The 23,469-nt window shown below is 49.8% G+C and overlaps 1 protein-coding gene across 2 annotated transcripts in view; it reads right to left on the bottom strand.

Annotated features, from left to right (window-relative positions):
• The window catches only part of INSR (insulin receptor), a 151,874-nt gene extending 130,563 nt beyond the window's left edge, over window positions 1-21,311 (bottom strand). For both annotated transcript variants that reach the window (XM_087816272.1, XM_087816273.1), the window contains exons 1-2: window positions 21,197-21,311; window positions 6,272-6,823 (exon numbers count right to left, since the gene is read on the bottom strand). In XM_087816272.1, coding sequence (XP_087672398.1) covers window positions 6,272-6,823; window positions 21,197-21,296 — 652 coding nt within the window. In that variant the 5' untranslated portion in view covers window positions 21,297-21,311. The remainder of the gene's footprint in view (window positions 1-6,271; window positions 6,824-21,196) is intronic.
• Window positions 21,312-23,469: the final 2,158 nt, after the last annotated feature.

Here is a 23,469-nt window from a genome sequence, read left to right as displayed (position 1 = left end):
CCAGCTAACTCAAGAGCTCAGGAGGGGCAAGGATGACATCCATACTCTAGCCCCTGGGGCCAGAAAGGGGCAGGCGGGCTGCCTTGGCCTGATGCTGTGGTGCTCCCAACTTCCTCTAAAAACAGCCTCTACCCCCAAGAGCCCCCTCATCTTTATAAGGTACATAACCAAGAACAGGGGTTGGCATTTCTTTTTTCTATAAAGGGCCATAGAGTCTCTGTTGCAAGTACTCTCCCCATGGCACCAAAGCAGCCACAGGCCATACTTAAATGAATAAATGAACCAGCATAGCTGTGTTACAATGAAATTTTATTTAGGGGCACTAAAATGTTTATTTCATATCATTTCACCTCTCACAAAATATTATCTTTTAGATTCGCCCCTCCCCCCAAACTTCTTAAGATATAAATAGCATTCTTAGCTCATGGGTCCCACAAAAATTTCCAGCAGGCTGGAATTGGACCAGGCATAGTAGTTTGCTGACGTCTGGTCAAGGGCACCAGATAAGCCTGGGGTCAACCAATATCCCAGCAAGCTCTCCTGGAGTAATGAATTATTCTTCAAGCCTCAGTGTTTTCTTCTATAAAAATGGGAGTAACATCCTCTCATGGGCTATGGTGAGGATTCCGCGAGTTCTTAGCACATGGTAAGTGTTCAATAACATTAGTTATGAGTGGTCAAAGATGTCACTACTTATCTACATGACAGGTGCTGGGGACACAACAAATGCCACAGTCCCTATACTCAAGGGAACTTAGCCTGATGGGGGAGGCAGCTAACTGAAGGCTGAATGAGGAGGGCTCTTACGAGGAGGCAGTCAGAATGATGGCAGGGCAAATTCTAGGGGACCGCCCACCCCCAAGCTTCTTTGTTCTCTGCTGGCTGAGCTCAGATTCGGAGCCAGAATATCCAGGTTTGGGGTGTGAATCCCGTCTCTAGTACTTACTAGGGATATGACCTGGAGCAAGCGGCTTAATTTCTCAGGGCCTTGGCAGCCTCGCCTGTGACAGGAATTGCTGGCAGGACTGAATGCAGTATCACAAGCAAAGCGCTTACACCAGTGCCCTGCACAAAATAAGCATTTGTTGCCAAGGAGATTCTGATTATTAAAATATCAAAAGCAGAGCTAAAAACATAAACGAAGGAATAAAAAGTTTCAACGTGAAGCTAAAACTTCTGCCTACAAGCAAACCCTTCAAGAGCAGGCATGCATTTAAATATCTCATGCTCAGCCCTGGCCAGTGTGGCTCAGTGGTTAGAGCACTGGCCTGCGCACCAAAGGGTCGTAGGTTCGATTCCTGGTCAAGGGCTATGTGCCTGAGTTGCAGGTTCGATCCCTGGCCCAGCCAGGGTGAGTGCGAGAGGCAACCAACCGATGTGTCTCTCTCAGATCGATGTTTCTGGCTCTCTCTTTCTCCCCTCCCCGTCTTTCCCTCCCTTCCACTCTCTCTAAAACTCAATGGAAAAAAATATCCTTGGGTGCGGATTAACAAAAAAGAAAATAAATAAATATTTAATGTTCAATGTAAATAGAGCACTCAATCTTCAGAGGATCTGAAACACAAATGGAAATGCAAACTCAAGGAGGAGGGACCTGTCCCCTTTTGCCTCCAGCTGCTTTCTTGCTATCTGTATGTGGCATCGCCAACCATCTTTCTGGCACCCGGCATGCCCCAGCCTCACCCACTTCTCTGACTGGCAGCAAGCAGCTGAGGAGGCCTCCCACGGGGAAAACATGCCAGTGAGTTTGGCTACAGCAGCTGATCAAGCAAGTCCTGGTTTCTAGTACCCCCAAAAGCCCAGCTTGGGGTCTTCAGAGCACTGGATGCTGAGGCACCAAGTCAGCAGAGTGGTCTTCCCTCTGCGGTAGGCCCAGCACCCAACCCTCATCATATGGTGGGCTCTCCTTTGCCTACCCCTGGCCAAAGTCAGAAATACAGCCAAGACTTGGCCAGTATTCACTCGCTCAGAGGTCTGTCTGCCCAGAAAGAGTGGTAGAGCAATGGCACTTAGAAGCTTCCAGAACACTCACAGAAGCGCTGGGCTATATGCACCTCCTGTGCCATCTCATTTAACCCCCTAACCACAACCCTAATGTGTGGGTCCCGTAATAATCCCCATTTTTCCAGTGAGGAAACTGAAGCTTGTTCCAGATCATGACCAGTCAATGGCTGAACAGGACTCGCAAGGCAGTTCTGCCAGACCCGAAACATCCTCGAAACCACTTTGGAACAGACCCAGTAAGGCCAAGTTCAGGCCCTTAATGACACACCAATTCTGTGACCCCAAAGACAAGTTGAAGGCTTCAGCTGTGCCTTCAGAGACGCTGCTGCTGTACCTCTCCCCACAGCGTACCCAATCATGTGTGCAGGGTCTGTATGGGCCTCCTCTCCAAGGAGGGAGGGGCCGGCCCCCCCTGGGGCCCCAAAGGCCCCACATAATTCCTGATCGGGCTTCTCCTCCCTGCACGTCCCTGACCAGGCTCCTTGTATTTGGCCTCTCCTGGCATCTTCACCCAAAATCTATAGACAGGGTGACGGAGAACAAGACGGAGCCACATGTCACAGTGACGTTTTCTTTTCAATGACCCTAACCACTAATAGCCTTCCTCTGCTCTCTTGCCTAAAGCATTATTGTTTCGGGGACAGGTGGAAGAAGGGACACTGGAGAGAATGCTTAAACTTGGTCCAAAGGACAACCCAACGCTTTCATCCAAAATGCTAACCAGTCCCCAGAAGCTCCCACAGCCTTGCAAACGTGGAAGAAAAAGACAAAGGTTGTGGGGTGCTCGAGGAAGTGTTTGAAGGGATTCTACAGGACTAGATGAGCTAACAGTTTTCACAGGTCTGTGTCTGTCTCCTAGGACAGGGGAGTATCTTCTAAGGGTTCATTTCAGGCTGCTTTGCATTCAAAAATCCCACAAAACGTTACATATGACTTCCGAAGCCACAGCAACGGGTAAGCATTTAAAAAGTTGGAGATGTTCACCCACGTTCACAGCAGCATTAATCACAACAGCTAACATGTGGCATTAGCCCAGGGGCCCGTCCATGAATGAATGAAAACACAAAATGTGCTCCATCCAGACAATGGAATATTACTCAGCCTTAAAAAGGAAAGAAATGCTGACAACAGCTACAACGTGGATAAACCTTGAGGACATTATGCTTGATGAACTCAGCCAGTCACAGAAGGACAAATACTGTAGGATTCAACTCACAGGACATTCCTAGAGGAGTCAGACCCATAGACACAGAAAGCTGAGGGATGGTGGGAGCCAGGAGCTAGGGGAGGGGAGTGGGGAGTTGGTGTTTAACGGGGTAGAACTCCAGTTTGGGAAGATGAGAAAGTTCTGGAACAGATGGTGGTGATGGTTGCAAAACAGCGTGAATGTCCTTAATGCCACTGAACTGTGCACTTAAAATGGTTAAAATGGTAAATTTTATGTTATATGTATCTTACTACAATAAAAAGGTGTTTTTTTTTAAAGCCAGAGTTCAGCTGTACTCAATAGACACGGGCACTGGTTCAGAGAACAATCATTTGTTGACATCTGTCACCAGGACAGGACAATGCTTCACCTACCTCTCAGTGGACCCCACCACTGATTATGAACCAGGACCAACAGACAAAGAAGCCAGGTGCCAGGAACTCAGTACCCTAGCAGGTGTCGGTCACAACAATGCATGTGAGCGGCACCCTCCCCCGGTGATGAAACCCCCAGTGCTGGAAAAACAAGCTTTGTTCTCAAGAGCAAAAGATTTCAAAAAAAAAAAAAAGCCTGCTGAAAATATCAGGGGCATTTGCTGATAATACTGTCCTCGATATTTTGACTAAAATGGATACAGAAATAAACCCAGAGGAATGTCTTAAATTATATCCCAAGACATATGAGCCCGGCACATTTCAAACAAGCTCCTAAATTTGGAGAACTCAGCCTTGGGATGAGAGTGTTCACTGTTTTCCCTAGTGCCCCATCTAGAAGTAGCTCTCTCATTTCTAAACAAAGGGGCCTACCCCCACCAAAAAAACCCACACCGCACATGCTTTTTTGTGTTTCAGACTTGGTGCAAACCCCAGCTGTCTTTTGTTAGCTGTGTGGCCTTCGAAGTTCAGTAACCTCTCTGGTCTCTAAAATCAAGGATAACAGAGCTGCCCTTGCAGCTGTAGTTTAGCTTCTCTCTCTCCCTGACCTACCAACATTCTCAAGATTTTTCCACAATATAATAACCATCGTCCCTTCCCCCACCCACAAACCTCCAGGTTCTCTTGCCCTTCACTGCCCAACCTCTCAGAAGAGATGTGGTGGTCTCCACTCTCTCACCATCTCACAGATGTTTCCTCCCTGGGGCTCGGAGGGAGTCCTGACTGCCAATTTCACAGATTCTACTCAGGACTCACCCTGTGTGGCTTGGCTTCCTGGTAGCTTTGGCCTAAGGTGAAAAAACCCTTCTTTCTCCCTTCCCCTATCTTTTGTGATACAACCCTTAAGCCATCCACTCACTTTCTTCCACCTCCATCTCATGTTCACTAATTCTTCCCAAGGAATTTCACGATGTAGGAAAAGGCAGATGAGACAATAAACAAGTAATGAGTGGGGGGGAGGAACTTCCCTCCCTGGATATCAAAACATTATAAAACTACAATGATTAGAACAGTAATGGCCCTGCTGCAAGGAAAGACAGATGTATTTACAAATACCCAGAACAAGACCCCAAATCAATGACGAAGGGGTAGATTTCTGTAATAAACAGCACTGAGACCCCAATTCGTTATTTTGGGGAAAATGGACACCCCTTCAAATCATATACACAAACAGATCCCAAATGTCAGGCGTGAATTTTTTTAAAGATGATACCTGAAATAGAAAAGCTGGGAGAAAACATTTCCTTTATGGACAGACATGGACTCCCTAAGCATAAAGGAACAAGAAATCCAGCTCTGGACTCCACAAACCCTTTAAGCTTCTCTGTCAACTGACATCTGGAGCATTTGAACAAAAATGCCTAAAGTCACAATTGGTAAAGGGTTAGTAGCCTACATCTGTGAAAACTGCATATGGATGAATATTTTAAAAAACCACTAAGTCCTAAAGGATAAATGGACAAAGGATGTGAACAGGAAGAGAAAACCCAAAGGACAAACATGTTTTAAAAGGTTCAACCCTGATAACAATCAAAGAAATGCAAATAGAACAGCGACAGCACATCAGCTCCTCCCTCCAGTGAATTATGAAAGATTTTTTCAAACAACACTCAGAGCTGCCCAAGGTGTTCCCTCTCCGCTCCCGCTGGGCTGCTACAGCGTTTCCGGAAAGCAATTTGGCAATCGGGAGCGACCTTTGACCCAGAAATTTCACTTCTGGAAAGGCCAGGTTAAAAGAAACAAATGCTCCATAAAGCTTTAACCCCAGAACGTTCGTCTCCCTCTTTGTGGAAACTGGAAGGAATCTAAATACCCAAGGACAGGAAACGTTAAGACACACAGCACCACTAGAAGGAGGTGCCCCAATAATTGTGGAATAAGGGTTGCTATTTTGCTTTTTTTCTTTTCTTTCTTTCTTTTTTTTTTGAATCCTGCCCCAAGGATATTTTGTCCACTGCTTTTCAGAGAGAGTGGAAGGGAGAGGGAGAGAGAGAGAGAGAGAGAGAAACATCGATGTGAGAGACACACATAGACTGGTTGCCTCCCGCACGTGCCCGGCCCGGGCTCGGGGATCCAGCCTGAAACGGAGGTACATGCCGTGCCCTGGGTCGGAATCGAACCCAAGACCCTTCAGTCTGCGGGCCGACGCTCTAACCACTGAGCCAACCTGGCCAGGGCTTGCTGTTTTCCTTTGTGCATTTCTTTTTCCAAATGTCTATCACAAGCAATGTTACTTCTATAATCAGGTAAGAAATAAATATGTTTTTCTACACTGAAGTCTATACTCATCCATTCCTACCCTTCCCTTCTCTCAAGCAAGAGTTGTCCAGCAGAGACAGCTGCTGAGCGCAGGAGTTGAGAAATCCCACCCACCACTTGGTTTTGTAAATAAAGTTTTATTCACACACAGCCACGTACACTCGTTCATGTGTGGCCTGTGGCTGCTTTCCCACTCCGGTGGCAATGGCTGAGTAGTTGCGACGAGACCGTACAGCCTGCAGAGTCTAAAGTACTGAACATCTGAGCGTTTGCAAAAGGTCTGCCACCTCCTGTCCAGGGAGAGCCTCCAGCTCCCTCCTAAACAAGGCACAAGAAACAGCTGAGGAGCCCGCACACCCCGGCCTACCTTTCTGGCAATGGCTGTGAGTCCAACACCGCTCGACGAACTGTCCATTGATGACAGTGGCAGGGCAGTTGGTCTTGCCCTTTGCAGTGCCTGGACAGATGTCCCCACACTCTTCATTGTCATCTTTGTTGAGCACGATGTAATTATCCTCCACCGAGTCCAGGATGCGCGACCAGTCGATGGTCGCCAGGTAGCAGAGCTCATTGTTCTTCTCAATGCGGACGGACCCCCGGGTGATGTTCATCAGGCTGTAGAGGCCAAGCTCCTTCAGGTGAACCATCTCGAAGATGACCAGCGCATAGTTGAAGAAGAGCCGGGAGCCCCGGATGACCGTGAGGTTGGGGAATAGGTCCTTCAGGCTCTCCAGCCCATAGACCCGAAACAGCAGCAAGTAATCAGTGATCATGATGAGGTTGGGGAAACTGAGGTCTCGGAAATCCTCGGGCCTCGTTTTGAACATCAACAGTATCTGCAAATGTCCTTCGATGACCGAGCAGTTGGCCAGCTCGTGCAGCCTCGTGAGGTTGTTCCGGATATCCATGCTGGGACACACTACAAGTGAAAATATGCAGAAAGCATGACAGGTGAGCTCACAGGCAATGGGTGGGTTGGAAGAATTAGTGGCAGGGCCAGCTTCATGGACACTGGATCTGGGTCCCACACTTACTCAGAAGGGTCCTGCCCTCTCCCATCCACCTTAAAATCCTTAAATCATTCTGCACATAGACCTACAAATTCTATAGCCAACCCAGATTGGTAGCTTTTCCTGTAGTGCCTGGGTCTAAGTAACTACTTTCGAAAGGCAAAGAAAATAACTCCTTTGGCAGTACCTGTTAGAAGCCTTAATGTCATCGCATGGAATATGACATGATGGAGACATTGGGAGGGATTACTGGGGATTGCGTAATGTGTGTGGCAGGTGCAGGAGGGGAAAGGAGAGCCATCTCCACTGAGTCAAAGGTGAAGACATTCAGGAAATGGATTTATGGGGATCAAGGTGCCACAGGGAGAGCTGAATTTGTTTGTCACTTTTCCCACCTCGCTGACTCTCAACTTGCCTTCCTGCCGGGCAGGCAGCTAAGGCCTCAGTACCTTTCACCTGGGAGTGGCAAGGGCTTCTCAGCAAGTCTGTTCTCTCCTTCACAAATACCCAGTGTGCCCATTCTCCTGCAGGTGGTCCCTCCCAGGCTCTGACACCCTCGATGGCTCCCCATGATCCTGCACTTTCCTCCTGCAGCCTTCAAGGTTTTGTCTCTCTCTCCCCTGCGCCACACTAAATAGACCGGCCCATCACTCACACAATTCCAAGGCTCTGTGTGCCCCCATAACATAACCTGTGAGTAAAATAATGCAGGGCAGGCCCACAAGCAGTGCCTGGCACATAGTAGGTGCTTATTAATGTCTGCTATTTTGTTATTGTTTATTTCTCCAAAGCATTATCAGTCACCTCTAGACTTTGTGCCCTCACTTCCCTAAAGCAAGCATGGGCAGACATTTTCTATAAAGGCTCAGATAATAAATATGTTCAGCTTGAGGGCAGTCTGCATTGAGACTACTCCACTCTGCCATTATAGCCTGAAAACAGCCAGAGATAATATGTGAATGAATGAAATTGGCTCTGTTCCAATAAAACTTTATTTGCAAAAACATGCAGCAGGCCCGAGTTTTGCCCTCTGGCTGTAGTTTGGCCACTCCTGCCCTAGTCCAACGCCGTCCAAAAACTTTCTGAGGTAATGGAAGAGTCCTGTATCTGTGCTGCTCATTCTAAAAGCATCAGCCATTTGTGGCTCTCAAGCTCTTGAAATGTGGTAAGACTGAGGAACTGAATATTTAATTTTACTTTAGCTAATTTAAATATAAATAGACACATGAGGCTAGTGGCTACTGCACTGAAGAGGGGAGACCTTGTCCTGTTGGCTATCAAAGCCCTTTATACCTTAGCTCCCTATTTCTATATCCCGCCAATCATCCTTCAATATCCATTTCAAATGCCACCTTCTCCAGGTAGCCTTCTCTGATTTCCTTTCCTCCATATACCTACTTGGATCTTGCTCCTCTTCTTATACTTGAGTAAACATTCACCAGAATCAAACTCTTTAGATAGCCTCTCCTTGCCAAAACACAAACACACACACATACACACACACACACACACACACACACACACACAGCTCTCAGCACCTGGAATATAAGGCTCAGTACACAACCCCTACTTACTGTATTCCAGGACACTAAACTTTCCCCTACTATCTTTGAGGCAAACAGATTGTTCTAGAGAAGAGTAGAAAATCCTCTTAAAATGAGCCCTGAGAATGACTGACAAAAGCAGCACAAATCAGAAAGAAAACAGCCAAGCAATGAATTGGGGAAAACAAAGCAACAATGTTCTTGGGTCACATTCCGAACAGATTAGGCTAAATCTAGAAAAAACACATACTCACTACTCCCTCCCTCACTAGGAAGTTGGGAGGCAACTTGGAGAGGACAAGGACACCAGTTCCAGCGCCACACACTCACGCCACCCAAGCCCAGGATAAAGCTCCCTGTTACAGTCACATCAACAGCACATACATACAGAGATCTCTACAGGTACTGAGCCACTGACACCTCTCAACAAGCCCCATCCCCACCCCACAGATGGGAAAATTGGACCTTTAAGAGACAAAGCCAACCACCCAAGGGCACACAACCCACCAGTGACAGGCATGGTTGCCAGATCTGGCAAATAAAAATGCAGGACACCCAGTTAAATTTGAATTTCAGATAAAACAATGAGTCATTTTTTAGGGTAAGTATATCCCAAACACTGCATGGGATATATTTATCCTAAGAAAGTACTCATTGCATATCTGAAATTCAAATTTAACTGGGTGTCCTGTCCTTTACCTGGTAAAATACAGCTTCAATTCAGCCATAACTCTGGGCTCCTCAAGACTCATATTATTTCATACACGCGCACACACACACACGCACAGGAAACTGGTGCAGGTGCAAAGAACAACCGCCTACCATCCACTCCGGCTGTGACAGGATCAAAATGAGATATGAACATGTATTCAACAATTAACCAGCTGTTGGACATCAGGGAAATGCAAATCTAAACCACAACGAGATACCACTTCACCCTGACAACTACTGCTAAAATCATACAGCTGGACAACAATACGTGTTGACAAGGATACAGAGAAACTGGACCCGTCATACATTCCTGGTGGCAATGCAAAATTGTGTGGCTGCTGTGAAAAACAGTGTGGCAGTTCCTCAAAAGGTTAAGCAAATAATTACCATATGACGCAGCAATTCCACTCCTAGGTATATGCCCAACAGAAACGAAAACACACATCCACACAGAAACTTGTATGCAAATCCCCGTAAAAACATTAGTTATAATAGCCAAAAAGTGGAAGCAACCCATATTCCCATGAACTGATGAGTCAACAAAATGCCATCTAGCCACACAGTACATTATTCAGCCACAACAAGGAAAGAAGCCGACACTGACTTCACCATGGATGGACCTTGAAAACATGATGCTCAGTGTAAGAATCCACTCACAAAAGACCACAGCGGGGTATGATTCCATTTACGTGAAATGTTCAGAACAGGCAGTCCATAGAGACAGAGACAGAGACAGATTAGTGGTTTCGAGGGCCTGGGGAGCAACGGCTAGAAGACGGGATTTCTTTTGAAAGAGGTGAAAATGTTTGAAAAGATTGTAGTGATAGTTGCACAACTCTGCGACTGTACTTAGAACTACTGAATTGTAAACTTTAAATGGGTAAGTTGTATACCACTGAATTACGGCTCAATAAAGTTGTTATAAAAAAGATTAAATGACTATAATTATAGGGGGCAATAAAGAACTGCCTTTTTTAAAAATTTCCAATTACTCTAACTCAATTCATTAAAGCCATATGTGTCCCTATTAGTCTAAGACAATAGACAAATTTACTGCTGGGACAGAAATTACCCAGAGGATATCTGAAATGGTGCCAGAAATACATAGATGTAGGGCCTTTGCTGGCTTTTAATGCCTCTGGTTGGAAACCAAGGATGCTTCAAGTTTTTAATAAGTGGCACCTGGGTAATCACCACTCCACACACAGGTAGGGAAGGGCAAAGAAAGGCAGGAGGAGGAGGGGATCCTGGTGACGGCTAATATTTTCTGAGCACCTTCTATGCAAAGCACTCGGCCCGTGTTCTGGAGCACATGTTCCCTCGCTAAATTCTAAAAATCATCATCAGAGGGGGTTTCTTTTTCACACAGACTCACACAGACTGTTCAAAGCGGTGCCACTGGGATTGCAAAGTCTGTGCTGTAACTGCTATGTTACAGCTTCACCATTAGTGTTTTTTCACAAATGTGCCTAATGAAGAAGCATGTGAATTGGACTTAAGGAAACAATGAAATAGTCGTTACGCAATGACAACCTGGAGAAAGCGCGTTAAAGAGAATTTCCTTCATTCACTTCTTCAGCAAATACCTGCTGAGGGCCTGTTCCATGCCAGATGCTGTTCCAGGTACCGGAAGTTCCAGAGGAAACAGAGCAGATGCTGCCCTGGATCTCACAGACCAGTAGTCACTATCAACTACCCAAAGCAGCTTAAAATATAAGTGAGGAGGGTGGCACCAAGGAAAACTCCCTGTGCTAAAAAAGATCATAAAAATGAGCTATTTGACTCGGTCTGGGACAATCAAGGAGGGCCTCCCAGAGAAGGTGATGCCAGGACTGAAACCTAAACAAACGGTGCAGTGAGAATTATTGTTATGCCTACTTCATTGGAAGTTCAAGGGCCATGGCAAATTATAGCTTGTCCCTCTGAATGACCAGGTGTGCAGGATCTAGAGTATCACTATCTAATAGAAATATGTGAGCTACACATGGCATTTGAGATTCTCTCTAAAAAGGTAAAACATGAAATTCAATATATTTTATTTACTCCAGTGTATCAAAAAACTTCACTTCAACATGTAAGCAATACTAAAAAAATATTAATGAGATCCCCTACAGGACTTTTTCCACACTATGCCTCTGAAATGCCACTGTACTTTACACATGCAGCATGTCTCAGTTCAGATGCTAAATTTTCATCAGAAATGCTTGATCTATATATAGGTAGATTTTACAAAGTGACTCATTGAAACTATAGGTTCATATCCCCAAGTTGTTCCAAACATACAAGTTTTCCAATAACAGGATCAAGTACTGTTTTTTTTTTAAATTTTAAATAAACTAAAGTTAAATAAAACTTTACATTTGCATTTAAATGAATTAAAGTTAAGTAAAAGTAAAAATTCAGCCGGGTGCTGACCATAATTTCAAGAGCCCTAGTGTGGACAGTGGCTCCAAATTGGATAGTGCAGATACAGAACATGTTCATCAACAGAATTTTCTGCTGGACAGTGCTGGTCTGAATTTCCCCCACGGCCAGAGGAACCTGAGAATTTTCCAGAGAAGAAGATTGGCATGACAGCTGTCTTGGAAAATGTCCCCTCTTCCCTGGTTTCCTCTCCACCATGAAAGCAGCAAAGGACGTGAAAGCAGCAAAGGAGAAGTAAGGGGGAAGAGAAGAGGTGTCTAGAAGATTCTGAAAATCCTTTACAATGCTAAGAGTTTTACGCTTCCTGCTTTCAATCAAGAACATACTCCTTCCTTAGAATCAGCATTCTTAATATGCTCCCCAGTGACCTACTGTGGGGTCGCATGTGCCTCTCTGCATTCTTTCCAGTCTTAACAGTGCTCCCTCCAAAACTCAGGGGTCCTGCACCAACAAGCCCCGGTTCAGAGGTCAGGCCACCACCTGCACCAGGTTGGGGCACAATAGAAACCCAACAGATCCGGCTTCCCATGCGGGCACTGGCACCTGCCAGCGGTGTGATCCCGGGTCACATCCTTGATTGCTGTGTGCCTGTTTCCTCACCTGCAAACAATGACAACGGCAGGCTAAAAGCTCTGAGGGAGTAGAAGAAAGGCGTTCAATCTCCGCTCGGAGCTACATGGAACTAATTCCCAGATTTATTACCTTCAGAAATTAAAACCTGGGCACACCGCATTATCAGATACCCTGAAGAGTCTCTGCCGGCCTGAGAGACTGGCTCTTAAAATTGACTTTCGCTAAGGAAACACGGGGGAGCTGCAGCAGGTGGCAGGTTCTAGAACTGCACGTGAGCGGTGTGGAAATCACTCCTTTATTCATTCAACAAATGTTTGCTGGGCATCATGCTGGGCACAGGGACTGTCAAAATAGATAAGGTGAAAGCCTTGCAGTCCCTGAGATGCCTGTTCTGGAAATCTGCTGCAGGCAGAGATGCAATATGAGCCGTATGCCGGTCATTCAACCCAGCACAGTCCATGTGGCCAAAGACTGAAACAACATAGCTGTCCATCAAAAGGGGACCCATTAAATCAATGATGATCCATCCACTTGATGCACTGGTTCTCAAAGTAGGCCCCCTGGACAGCAGCATTAGCATTATCTGACAACCTGTTGGATGCAAATTCTCAGGCCCCACTCCAGACCTCCTGGGTCAAAAACTAGGGTTGTGGGGCCCAGGGATCTGCATTTTGCCACACCCTCTAGGTGATCTTGAAGCACGCTCAGGTCCAAGAACCAATGATAGAGTGCAGGGATCAGCAAGCTTTTCCTATAAAGGGCCAGACAGCAAATATTTTTGGTTTTGTGGCCAGTACCATCTCAGTCACTACTTAACTTTGTCTTTGTAGCGCTAAAACCATGACAACACGTGGCATGGCTGTGCTCCAATGAAGCTTTATCTAGAGACACTGAAATTCAAATTTCATATAACTTACATGTGTCACAAAATCATAGTTGGAGCTTTTACTCAACCATTTTAAAATGTGAACACCATTCTCAGCTTGGGAGCTGCACAAAAGCAGGGGGTGCACCACATGTGGCCCACGGACTGTTTGCCAACCTCTGAGATGGACTACGACACAGCTGTGAAAAAGGAGCCAGGCAGCTCCCTATGGGTGATACAGAAGGATCTCCAGGATATGCTCTTAACAGTAAAGAGCAAGATGATCAGTCTGTGTGATTTGCTGTTACTTATGTGGAAATACAGATACATGTCAGCGTATACATGCGAACACTGGTCTCTAGAAGCGTAAACATGTACCAAAATAGACAACTGCAAAACTGACTGTCCTTGGGAAAGGAAATGAGTGGCCAAGGGCCAGAAGGGTCCTGGAACACATCCCCAATGGGCAGGCCGATGTTTGTGGGGACCCAGAGAGGTGTCCCCAGTCTGTGCTGGAAGGGAACGAGAAGGGATGGGTGACGAAGCCAGGGAAGGAGGGGAGGAGACCTCTGACCGGCTTCTGTGAGGAAGAAGCAGGTGGCCATGGACGAAAAGGGCGAAGAGGGATGCTCGGAGCACAGGCGAGTCGAGCGAAAATGCCGAGGCGCGCAGGACAGGGAACCCGGGAACCGCAGCCATGCGCTTCGGGAGGAACAGCTGCGCGCAGCTGCGGCCACACTCGGAGGCCAGGGGACGGGATCTAGCTGGGAGCCGAGGAGACAGGAAAGTCACCCTGGCGGCAGAGTGAAGGGACCAATGGGGCACGCTGGGCAGAGTGAAGGGACCGATGGGGCACGCTGGGCAGAGTGAAGGGACCGATGGGGCACGCTGGGCAGAGTGAAGGGACCGATGGGGCCTGCTGGGCAGAGTGAAGGGACCGATGGGGCACGCTGGGCAGAGTGAAGGGACCACCGATGGGGCACGCTGGGCAGAGTGAAGGGACCGATGGGGCACGCTGGGCAGAGTGAAGGGACCGATGGGGCACGCTGGGCAGAGTGAAGGGACCGATGGGGCACGCTGGGCAGAGTGAAGGGACCGATGGGGCACGCTGGGCAGAGTGAAGGGACCGATGGGGCACGCTGGGCAGAGTGAAGGGAACGATGGGGCACGCTGGGCAGAGTGAAGGGAACGATGGGGCACGCTGCGCAGAGTGAAGGGACCGATGGGGCACGCTGCGCAGAGTGAAGGGACCGATGGGGCACGCTGGGCAGAGTGAAGGGACCGATGGGGCACGCTGGGCAGAGTGAAGGGACCGATGGGGCACGCTGGGCAGAGTGAAGGGACCGATGGGGCACGCTGGGCAGAGTGAAGGGACCGATGGGGCACGCTGGGCAGAGTGAAGGGACCGATGGGGCACGCTGGGCAGAGTGAAGGGACCGATGGGGCACGCTGGGCAGAGTGAAGGGACCGATGGGGCACGCTGCGCAGAGTGAAGGGACCGATGGGGCACGCTGCGCAGAGTGAAGGGACCGATGGGGCACGCTGGGCAGAGTGAAGGGACCGATGGGGCACGCTGGGCAGAGTGAAGGGAACGATGGGGCACGCTGGGCAGAGTGAAGGGACCGATGGGGCACGCTGCGCAGAGTGAAGGGACCGATGGGGCACGCTGGGCAGAGTGAAGGGAACGATGGGGCACGCTGGGCAGAGTGAAGGGAACGATGGGGCACGCTGGGCAGAGTGAAGGGAACGATGGGGCACGCTGGAACCGCCGCTCCACACGGCCGGCCTGGGTGTCTATCTCGGGAGGTGGGTACGCGAAGAGGGGCAAGACTGGAGACGCTGGAGAAACAGAATCAATGGGACCTGGCCCTCAGAGGGGGGGGACAGGAAGAAGGGAGGGAGGCCACTAAGGAGCCCGAGAGGCTGGCACAGGACCAGCCTGGGGTGGCGAGGACACAGGCTCGGTGTAGGGGCGTGCTGAGTGTGCGGGGGCTTTGGGATGCTCGTGGAAGTCGGTCCCTGGGAAGGTGTGATCTGGAGCCTGGGGAAAGGGGCGAGTGAGTGGCAGTGGGAGCCGTGGCAGTAAGTGATATAACCAGGAGGAGATGGAACTGAGGGGGAAAAAGGATGGAGGGGGCACAATACTTAAGGACAGGGAACTAGAGAGGGGACCAAAGACCTGCAGCCACCCTGACACCAACGCCTTCTATATCTGAAAACTCTGGAAAATCTAGGAACACCTAAGCTGCCTCCTCCAGGCAGTACCATAGTTTCGTAACCCTAAGGACCTCACACATCGCATCTCAGGACCTCAGGGGCTCCCAAGCCATCTCGGGAGTCCGAACCCCGCGTTTTCGTGGGGACGGGGAGTGCCAGAGGAGACAGGAGAGAAGCCGGGAGAAGCTTCGCCACAGCGCACCTGGCTCTAACTAGGCGGGAGCAGCTCGAAGCACATCCCCTCCCTGACCCTCCCCAAGGGAGGACGAGTCTTTGAAATCAGAGGGGCAACAAGAGTCTTGGAAAGGCCTCAGGAAACAGCGCACCCCACTGTCTTTAACCCTTTGTGTCAACCACTACCTTTTCCCACGGTGTTAAAGAACGCAGTTGGGGAAAGTACCCATGTTCCCCACATTCCCACAAAGGCATGGGAGAGCAGCAAGCATCTCCTGGGAACACAAAACCCAGGTGGCTGCACAGCCATGATGTCACACCATACCCTTGTGGAATTGGAAGAAAAACCCAGATTTGAAATCAAATTTTAATCCTCACAAGCCCACCTTAAGCTTAAATTGAAACTCATCCCCTGGAGACATTTGGCAACACGGAGCAGGAAAGCTTGTTCTGTTGGAAATAAAATGTGTTTCTAAAATTCCAAAAGCTGCTGGGGCACACGCACACACACACACACACCGCCAAAGACCAGGGTCTAGCGAACACAGGGAGACCCTCCTTGAAACAGCTTATTTCATATACATACGGATTCAGCACTCAGTGCTGGGCACTACAGCCCACCTGAGCAAAGCTTACCCAACACGGGCTTTTCTCTGGGGGGCACAGTGCAGCTTTCTCACGCTTAGGGGCACTAGACGGCACCTCGGTGCTGTGCGTGGGGCCATTTGAAACAACAAAGTCACCAGCAAAAAGCACAAAAATGGCACTCAATGTATCACAAAAAGGGCACTTGCTTTAATTCGTGAGGATTGTATGAATGCCCATGAGAGCTAAAAGGAGAAACGGAGCGCTGCCCTGGCTGATCTCAGCCGGAACTCTCGAGTCAGATTTTCCACGGCTCTGCACGTGGCTGGGAGTGACCGCATCGGTGCTGCGAATATTGATTACAGAGCTACAAATAAATTCTAGCAAACAGGCGAACTCACAAATGTGGAATCCAGGAACAGTGAGGATCTTATGAGTGCTTAAATTAAAATTTTCAACTTTAAGAATATTAATTCTAAGATTCCAATTACAAGATACTTTTTAAAGTCTGGAGAAAACTAGGGACCAACAGATCAGTGTTGCCAGGGCTGAGGGAGGAGGGGTGGGGACGGTGCAATGATAAAAGGGCGGCCCAAGGGAGTTCAGGCAGAGATGGAAGAGATTGTTGTGTATCCTGTTGTGGGGACGGCCACACAACTCTATGCGTGGGTTAAAATTAAAAACTGCACCTAAAAAAAAAAGTCAAGTTTACTGTATAATTTGAAAAATTTAGAAAGATATATGCGAAACTAATAACTTGTTTTTCCCTCTCTATACTTTTCTTGTTTTTGCATAATTTGTTATTATTGTAATTCTAAAAAACATAAGCTCAGCCTAATTGCAGAACATAAACCAACCAGCCCTGGCTTATTCTTAACAGAAATTAACACAAGGGGTCTGAGAGAAAACCTCAGAGCGCACACCACTTTCTTTTGGGATCTAAAGACAGAGCCAAGGGCAAGCACCCTCCTTCAATGTCAAGATGACTTGAAATAAAGAAAGATCACACACACAGCTAACGAGGGAACATCACTGTCATTTTCTCATCATCAGAACCCATATATTCAGCACAGCAAATGCATAAGTTCCTTTAACAGGGCTTGCTCTGTAAAGGAAAAATAAAGGGGGGCGGGGGGAAGCATTCCTAGGCAATTCATTTAACTTGATTCATTCAAGTTGTACCAGGGACCACAGGAGCTATTAGGCACACCATCCTGATCCTCAAGGAGTTTGTTCTAAATCAAGAGTCGGCAAACTTTCTCCATAAAGGGCCAAAGTGTAAACATTTTTGCAGGCCATGCATCACAAAATCCTCTGCACTGGAGAACAAAAGCAGCCATAGGTAATGTATAAATGAACGAATGTGGCTGCTATCAGTACAACTTTATTTACAAAAACAGGCAGGATTTGGCCCTTGGGTTTCAGTTTGCTGACTCCTGTTCTAGATGAAAGAGTCTGACTATATATAAATTTAAAAAGTGGACTGAAAGAGGATCAGAGTAGGGACTGGCCCCCTATGGAGAGAGCGCTAACATCTTAGCCCAAGAAGAGAACAGAGGAGGGGAAGAGAGAGGACCCGGAGAAGGCAGTCGCAGGTGAAAATTCACCAGGAACCAGTGCCTCCAGGAGGGAGAGGAGGGAGTAGGCCGTGCGTGGCAAAGGCAGAGAGGTCGACTGGGGTGAGGCTGCAGGAAACAAAATTGGGATGAGGAATTGCTATCTCTAGAGCCATCGGCAAAGCAATGGAAACACAAGCCAGAGGCAGTGGGTAGAGCACTGGGTCAAAGGTTAGAGAGTGATCTGGGTGCGGGGGATGGCAGTGCCAGGCCAGAGGTGGATGGTGGGTAATGGGGTTCAGGGGAGAGAGTAAGGCCCCGGGGCAGAAGGAGATCCCTGAATAAACAGGGGAGAGAGCAGGGACCAGGTGGATAAGTGCACTAGATGAGAAAAAAGTTATCTCCCCAAATGCAGTGGCTCTCAACTAGAGACAATGTCAGGGGACACACTGTTGGTTGTCATCACTTGGAGACGAGAGGTGCTACAGGCATCTAGTGGGTAGAGACCAGGGATGCTCCTCAACATCTTACAACACACAGGCCAGCCTTCACATCCAAGACTATCCAAACCCAAACGCCAGTCACTGAGATTGAGAGATCGTGCTCTAATCAAATAAAAATGGAAGTCAATGATGGGGTGGGGCGAGGACTCCAGGGGGCTCACCCCAATGACCTCTATGAGTGATAAGGGAGGGACATGGGGCAGGTCTCCAGGAGAGAAGCAAAGGTTAGGAATAACCCCAGGGAGGTGACTGAGCAGGCGGACAATCTGTTCGGAGGGTCCTGGAATGCACAAAAGAAGACACAACAGAAACATCTCGTGCTGCTGTGAAAAATTAGGGGACTCTGGAAGCAAGCGTCTCCCTCCTCAATTAGCCCACTCACTGGACCCCCAAAGCTCTGTAGGCTTTTATTTTAATTCATCCCACATTACCTTCACTCTCTGGCTCTGCCACACCCACGGGTATTCTCGGGCCACAGCCAGTTCACGCAAGGAGAAATGGAGAGAGAAGCCACTGCCCAGTTCAGCAAAGCAACAAGGGACTCCACGGAAGATGAACTGAGGTGACAACTCTGAGAAAGAGTCCCTCATTCCTTAAAAATCACACTGATTTCCCTCCACCCCACCCAGCCAGGCTGACATTAGAGATTAATGATCTGTAAAGTTCCTCCCGCCTCCCCAAACCTCCAAGGGGCACGCGGTCTTTTCATTTGATAGGATTTTGTTAACCATTACCACAGGGACTGGGGCGCTGAGGCCCAGACCCCAAAGAACTGCTTGGTAGGAAACCAGTGCTGTGGCTCAGTTGGTTGGAGCTTCGGCCAGTACACCCAGAGGCTATGGGTTTGATTCCCGGTAAGGGCACATACCTAGGTTGCAGGTTCAATCCCTGGTTGGGGCAAGTGCGGGAGGCAACCAATCAATGTTTCTCTCTCACATCGATGCTTCTTTCTCTCTCTCCTCCCCTCACCCTCCTCTCTCTCTAAAAATCAATTTGAAAAAAAACACATCCTGGGGTGAGAATTAAAAAAAGAAAGAAAGAAAAAGAAACCAGTGCTCTGGTTTCTTTCAGACTAGCTGGGGTTCTAACCCCAGCTCTGCAGCCTCTGGCTCTGTAACCCAGTCAATTTCCTCACCTTCTGGAAAATGGTTAATAAACCTCACCTCATGGGGTTGTGGTGAGGATTAATGAGATTATACATACAAAGCATATAGAACAGCGCCCACTATGTATTTGCTATTATTGTTAGCTCAGTATTGTCTGGAGATACAAGAGTACCAGTGAGAGCATAAGGCTAAGAGCTAAATCAAGAACAAATATTTACCAAACACCTACTAGGTACTAGGCACGGTTCTAGGCTCTGGAAATGCAGCAGTGAACGAAAGAAACATAAAGCTCTGCCCTTGTAGAAACTGTAAACACATAAAGAAGTGATAATGCCATTCACTGACCCCTGGAAGCCCAGGCACAAATCCACAATTAATTACCAACGCTGCAAGGAACAGAGGAGCAGGGAACCACACATACGCACACATGAATGCACGTACACACAGACACAAAGGGGTAGGTCTAACAATGCGTCTTGGCTTTTCTTAACAAGAACCCAAACCAACTGCCACCCTTCACTGCGCGCCTACTGTATACCAGGCACTCAGGGGCTTCCAGACATTGTGTAACTGGGAGAGGCACTCAGCAAGCCCAGTTTGTCAACCCAGGTCCTGTGTGTGTTTCCCATGTTCCTCATTCACCACTGGAGAACGCAGGAGCTTCTGTCCCTTCTCTCACCACCCCCTTCCTCATCATGACTGATTTCCTTTCATGGCCAAATCTTAAGGAACCCAATGGATATTTTTTTTAAAAAAAATACATGTTTTTATTGATTTCAGAGAGAGGGAGAGATAGAAACATCAATGATGAGAATCATCCATCCACAGCCTCCTGCATGCCCCCTACCGGGGCTCGGATCTACAGGCAACCGGCAACCAGCACTTGCCCTGGCTGGAAATCAACCGTGATCTCCTGGTTCACGGGCCAAGGCTCAACCACTGAGCCACACCAACCAGGCCCCTACAGATATTTTTAAGGTAGGGCCTCAGACATCTTGGTGAAACACCCCAGCTATATTCTCTTAAATGATTCTTCATTCATTGTCCCACAGCCATAAAGTCTAGCTATCAAGCACCAAGGAGGATGCTGGGGTTGAGGCTGGCCTCAGTCACTGCCAGCGCAGGGCACCAGGAGGGACTAGATGGCAGGAGAGGCTCACCAAGGTTAGAGAGCTCCTGGGGCTGACAGGTAAAGCCCCTTCACCAAGAGCAGAGATGCAGGGGGGAGGTTATCAGGGAGATGTGGGACACCAGGTAGCACACTGAGAAGTTCGATTCCTCCCTCTGGCACTGACTTGGGGGCAAGTGAGTTACGTCTCCGCCCCGAGCCTGCTCACTTATCTATGAAACGGCTGAACAACAATATCTGCCTCCAGGGGCCACTGTGAGAATCCAGAGAAAAGATGGACCAGCGCGGCGGCACCGGGAGAGACGCTAACTAACAAACATGGTAACAGCCGCACAACTGGGCTGTTGCCACAGCGCTCGAGTTTGCCTCCGGACATCTGGAAACAGAAGCCAAAAGTGTAAACATGGATCTGAAGTCCGAGGTGGCCAAGGGCCTAGATCTCAGGACGAGGGGGGAGGTTACAATTTCCCACCCCTGGGAGCGTCACCTACCAGCAGGGACCCCCCAAAGGACCACCCAGGGCGCGTGCCCGGGGCACTGGGTCGTCACGGGCCGCCGGGACCCAGGGATCCCACTTCTCCAAGGCGACCGAGAGAACCCGGCGCGGGTGAGGGCGCGCTCGGGAGAGGCGCCACGGCGGGCGGGCGGGGCGGGCACTGGGGGAAGGTTCCTCCAGCCTGGGGCCCGCACAAGGGGCGCGGAGCCGCGAGCCCAGGCGGGCAAAGGCCAAGGTCAGCGGCTTCCCGCCCCCCGCGGGGCCGGGGCTGCTCTCCCGTCCACCCGCCCCCCGCCGAAATGGGATCTGAGTTCCCAGCTTGGGGCTCCATTTTGGCAAGGGACCCCCCCCCCTCTCCACCGCGCTGCTCCCTACCCATTCCCGGACCCCCAGACTCACCCTCTCCGGGGTACAGATGGCCCGCGGCGCCCAGCAGCAGCGCGGCCAGCGCCACCGTCAGCAGCGCGGCCGCGGCCCCCCGCGCGCCCCCGGCGCCCATGGCTGCGGGAGCGCGGGGTCCTGGCGTATCAGAGCGCACGGCGCCCGGCCGCCGGGGCCATGCTCCGAGGCAGCCGCCGGAGGTGCCGCGCGCTCCCCTCTTCCACGTCGGCGGCCCCCGGCCGCGGAGCCCGCCGCGGAGGGTCCCCGGTCCGGCTCCCGGAGGGGCGCGCGGCCTCGGCCACTGCCAATCCAGCGGCGCGGCCCGGGCCCGTCCCGCGATCTCGGGGCCTGGATCCCCGCGCTGCGCCCCGGACTTCTCGCTCTCGGCCCGGAACGCTCCGGACCTCGATCTGCAGACGCCCGGCCGAGCGGACACGCGGACAGAAAGACGGATGGACGGGCGAGCACCTGGGCAGGCGGGTGGCGGGCGGGTGGCGAGCGGGTGGCGGGAGCAAGGACTGCTCGGCCCGTAAACAACGCCGCGCGTCAACTGGGCCCCGCGCAGGCGGTGAGAAAAGACGGCGCGGATCCAAACTCGGAAGGGACTCGCGCCCGGGGAGAGGCCGGGGCGGGGTGGAGGGAGGCCCGCGGAGGGAGGTGCCCGCCGCGCTCTGCGGGGCGCCGCGCTGGAGGCTCTGGGCACGCCCCAGCGCAGGGGCGCCCCAGATCCCTACCCAACCCGAGGGGCCCGGCTCAGAGCTTGGGGGCGCCCCAAATGCCCAACCCAGGGAAACAGATCCCGTGTTTAACATTTTGCTAAATCGTTCTTTAGGGCATTCGTTTTCTTTTTTTTTTTTTTTTGATATTGCATTAAGACATTATTTATCTTGGTTACTAGGGTTTTTTATACTCCCTTAAACGTCCTCCCAGCCCAGCCAGCGAGTCTGGTTCTAGGGCCCCCTACCCCACCTCGGAGGCCCTGCGCCGCATGCGCCGGGCTGGGAGCCAGGCCCCTGAGGACAGCCACGTGTACGTGCGCCCCTGCGCTCAGTGCGCTCCCGGCCCGGGCCCCTCCGGGCGGCCTGTGGCTCAAGTTGGAAAAATGACAGCTGGGAGAATGTGCAGACCTCGCCAAAGTGCAAACCAGGCTCTAGAAATCCTGGGTACAGGGCACACCCCTCCTTTCGTGTGTGACCTTGAACCACTGACTTCACTCTCTCTGAGTTGGCCTCCCCTGCGTGATGGATGTAACAATACCTGCCTGTCAGATTGGTGAGCTGCAGGAGAAATAGAGCATGAGAAACCACCCAGCACAGCTCTAGGCCCAAGACATGCATTTTTAGTTTGCCAAGAACTTGGCTCGCTGTTCCTCTAAGGCCCCAAACCTACTCCTGCCTCCAGGCCTTCGCTGCCCTGGCGGTTCCCCCAGCCTGTATCTCCAGTGCCTGGCTCCGCCTCTGCTCCAGAGAGCCTTCCCCGACCACACTTTATAAATGCCCCTCCCCTAATCCCTTTGTTCCCTTCCCGTTATTTACATCACACCTGTATCTCTTAAAATTTTTATTTGTTTTGTATATGTGTATCTTCTCCCCTCCCTTTGAAGGCAGAAATCTTGTCCATCTTGTTCACTATTTTATTCCCAGTGCCTGACATTTCTGTTGCTTAATAAATATTTGTTGAATGAAAGAATCAGCGTGCAATAAGTAATGGAGATTTACAGTAAGCAAAATAACACAATTCATTTCCTTGTAGACTCACAGTCTAGTTGGGGAAAGAGGGCCAATAATTAAACAATCACATGGGGAGAGAGGTTCCTCCAAGGAAGTGATTTTGAACTGAAGTCTGAAGAGGAGGAGTAACCAGCCAAGGGAAGCACCAGACAAATGGTCCAGGTAGATGGAACAGCGTGTGCAAAGGCCCAGAGTAGAACAAACAGATGTTCTAGAAACCGAACCAGGCACTGTAGCTGGAGCACAGAAGGGAGGAAGCTGAACTCATGGACAGGACTAGAAAGGGCAGAAGCTCAAATACACCGTGTTAGAAATTCATGCCACCCTTATCCTAAAAGCAATGGGTAGGCATTAGAAGGTTTACACAAAAGGGTTAACGTAATCAGCTTTTTCCCCCACCATCTGCTATGGGGCAAGAATGGACCCAGGAGGAGAAGCAGAAGGCTGATACGGTCCCAGAGTATCGAGAAGTATGCATTCGATAATGTGCCCTTCCTTCCTGTGCAAACCTGTCCAGAGCTGTGGGCTTCCCTCTGACCCACGGGAGCCCCCAAAAGCCAC

Source organism: Miniopterus natalensis, chromosome 4 (genome assembly GCF_054644295.1).
Source record: "Miniopterus natalensis isolate mMinNat1 chromosome 4, mMinNat1.hap1, whole genome shotgun sequence".
NCBI classification, from domain to species: domain Eukaryota; kingdom Metazoa; phylum Chordata; class Mammalia; order Chiroptera; family Miniopteridae; genus Miniopterus; species Miniopterus natalensis.
The sequence above is the reverse complement of the archived record's forward strand: the minus strand, read 5'-3'. Positions and strand labels throughout refer to the sequence as shown.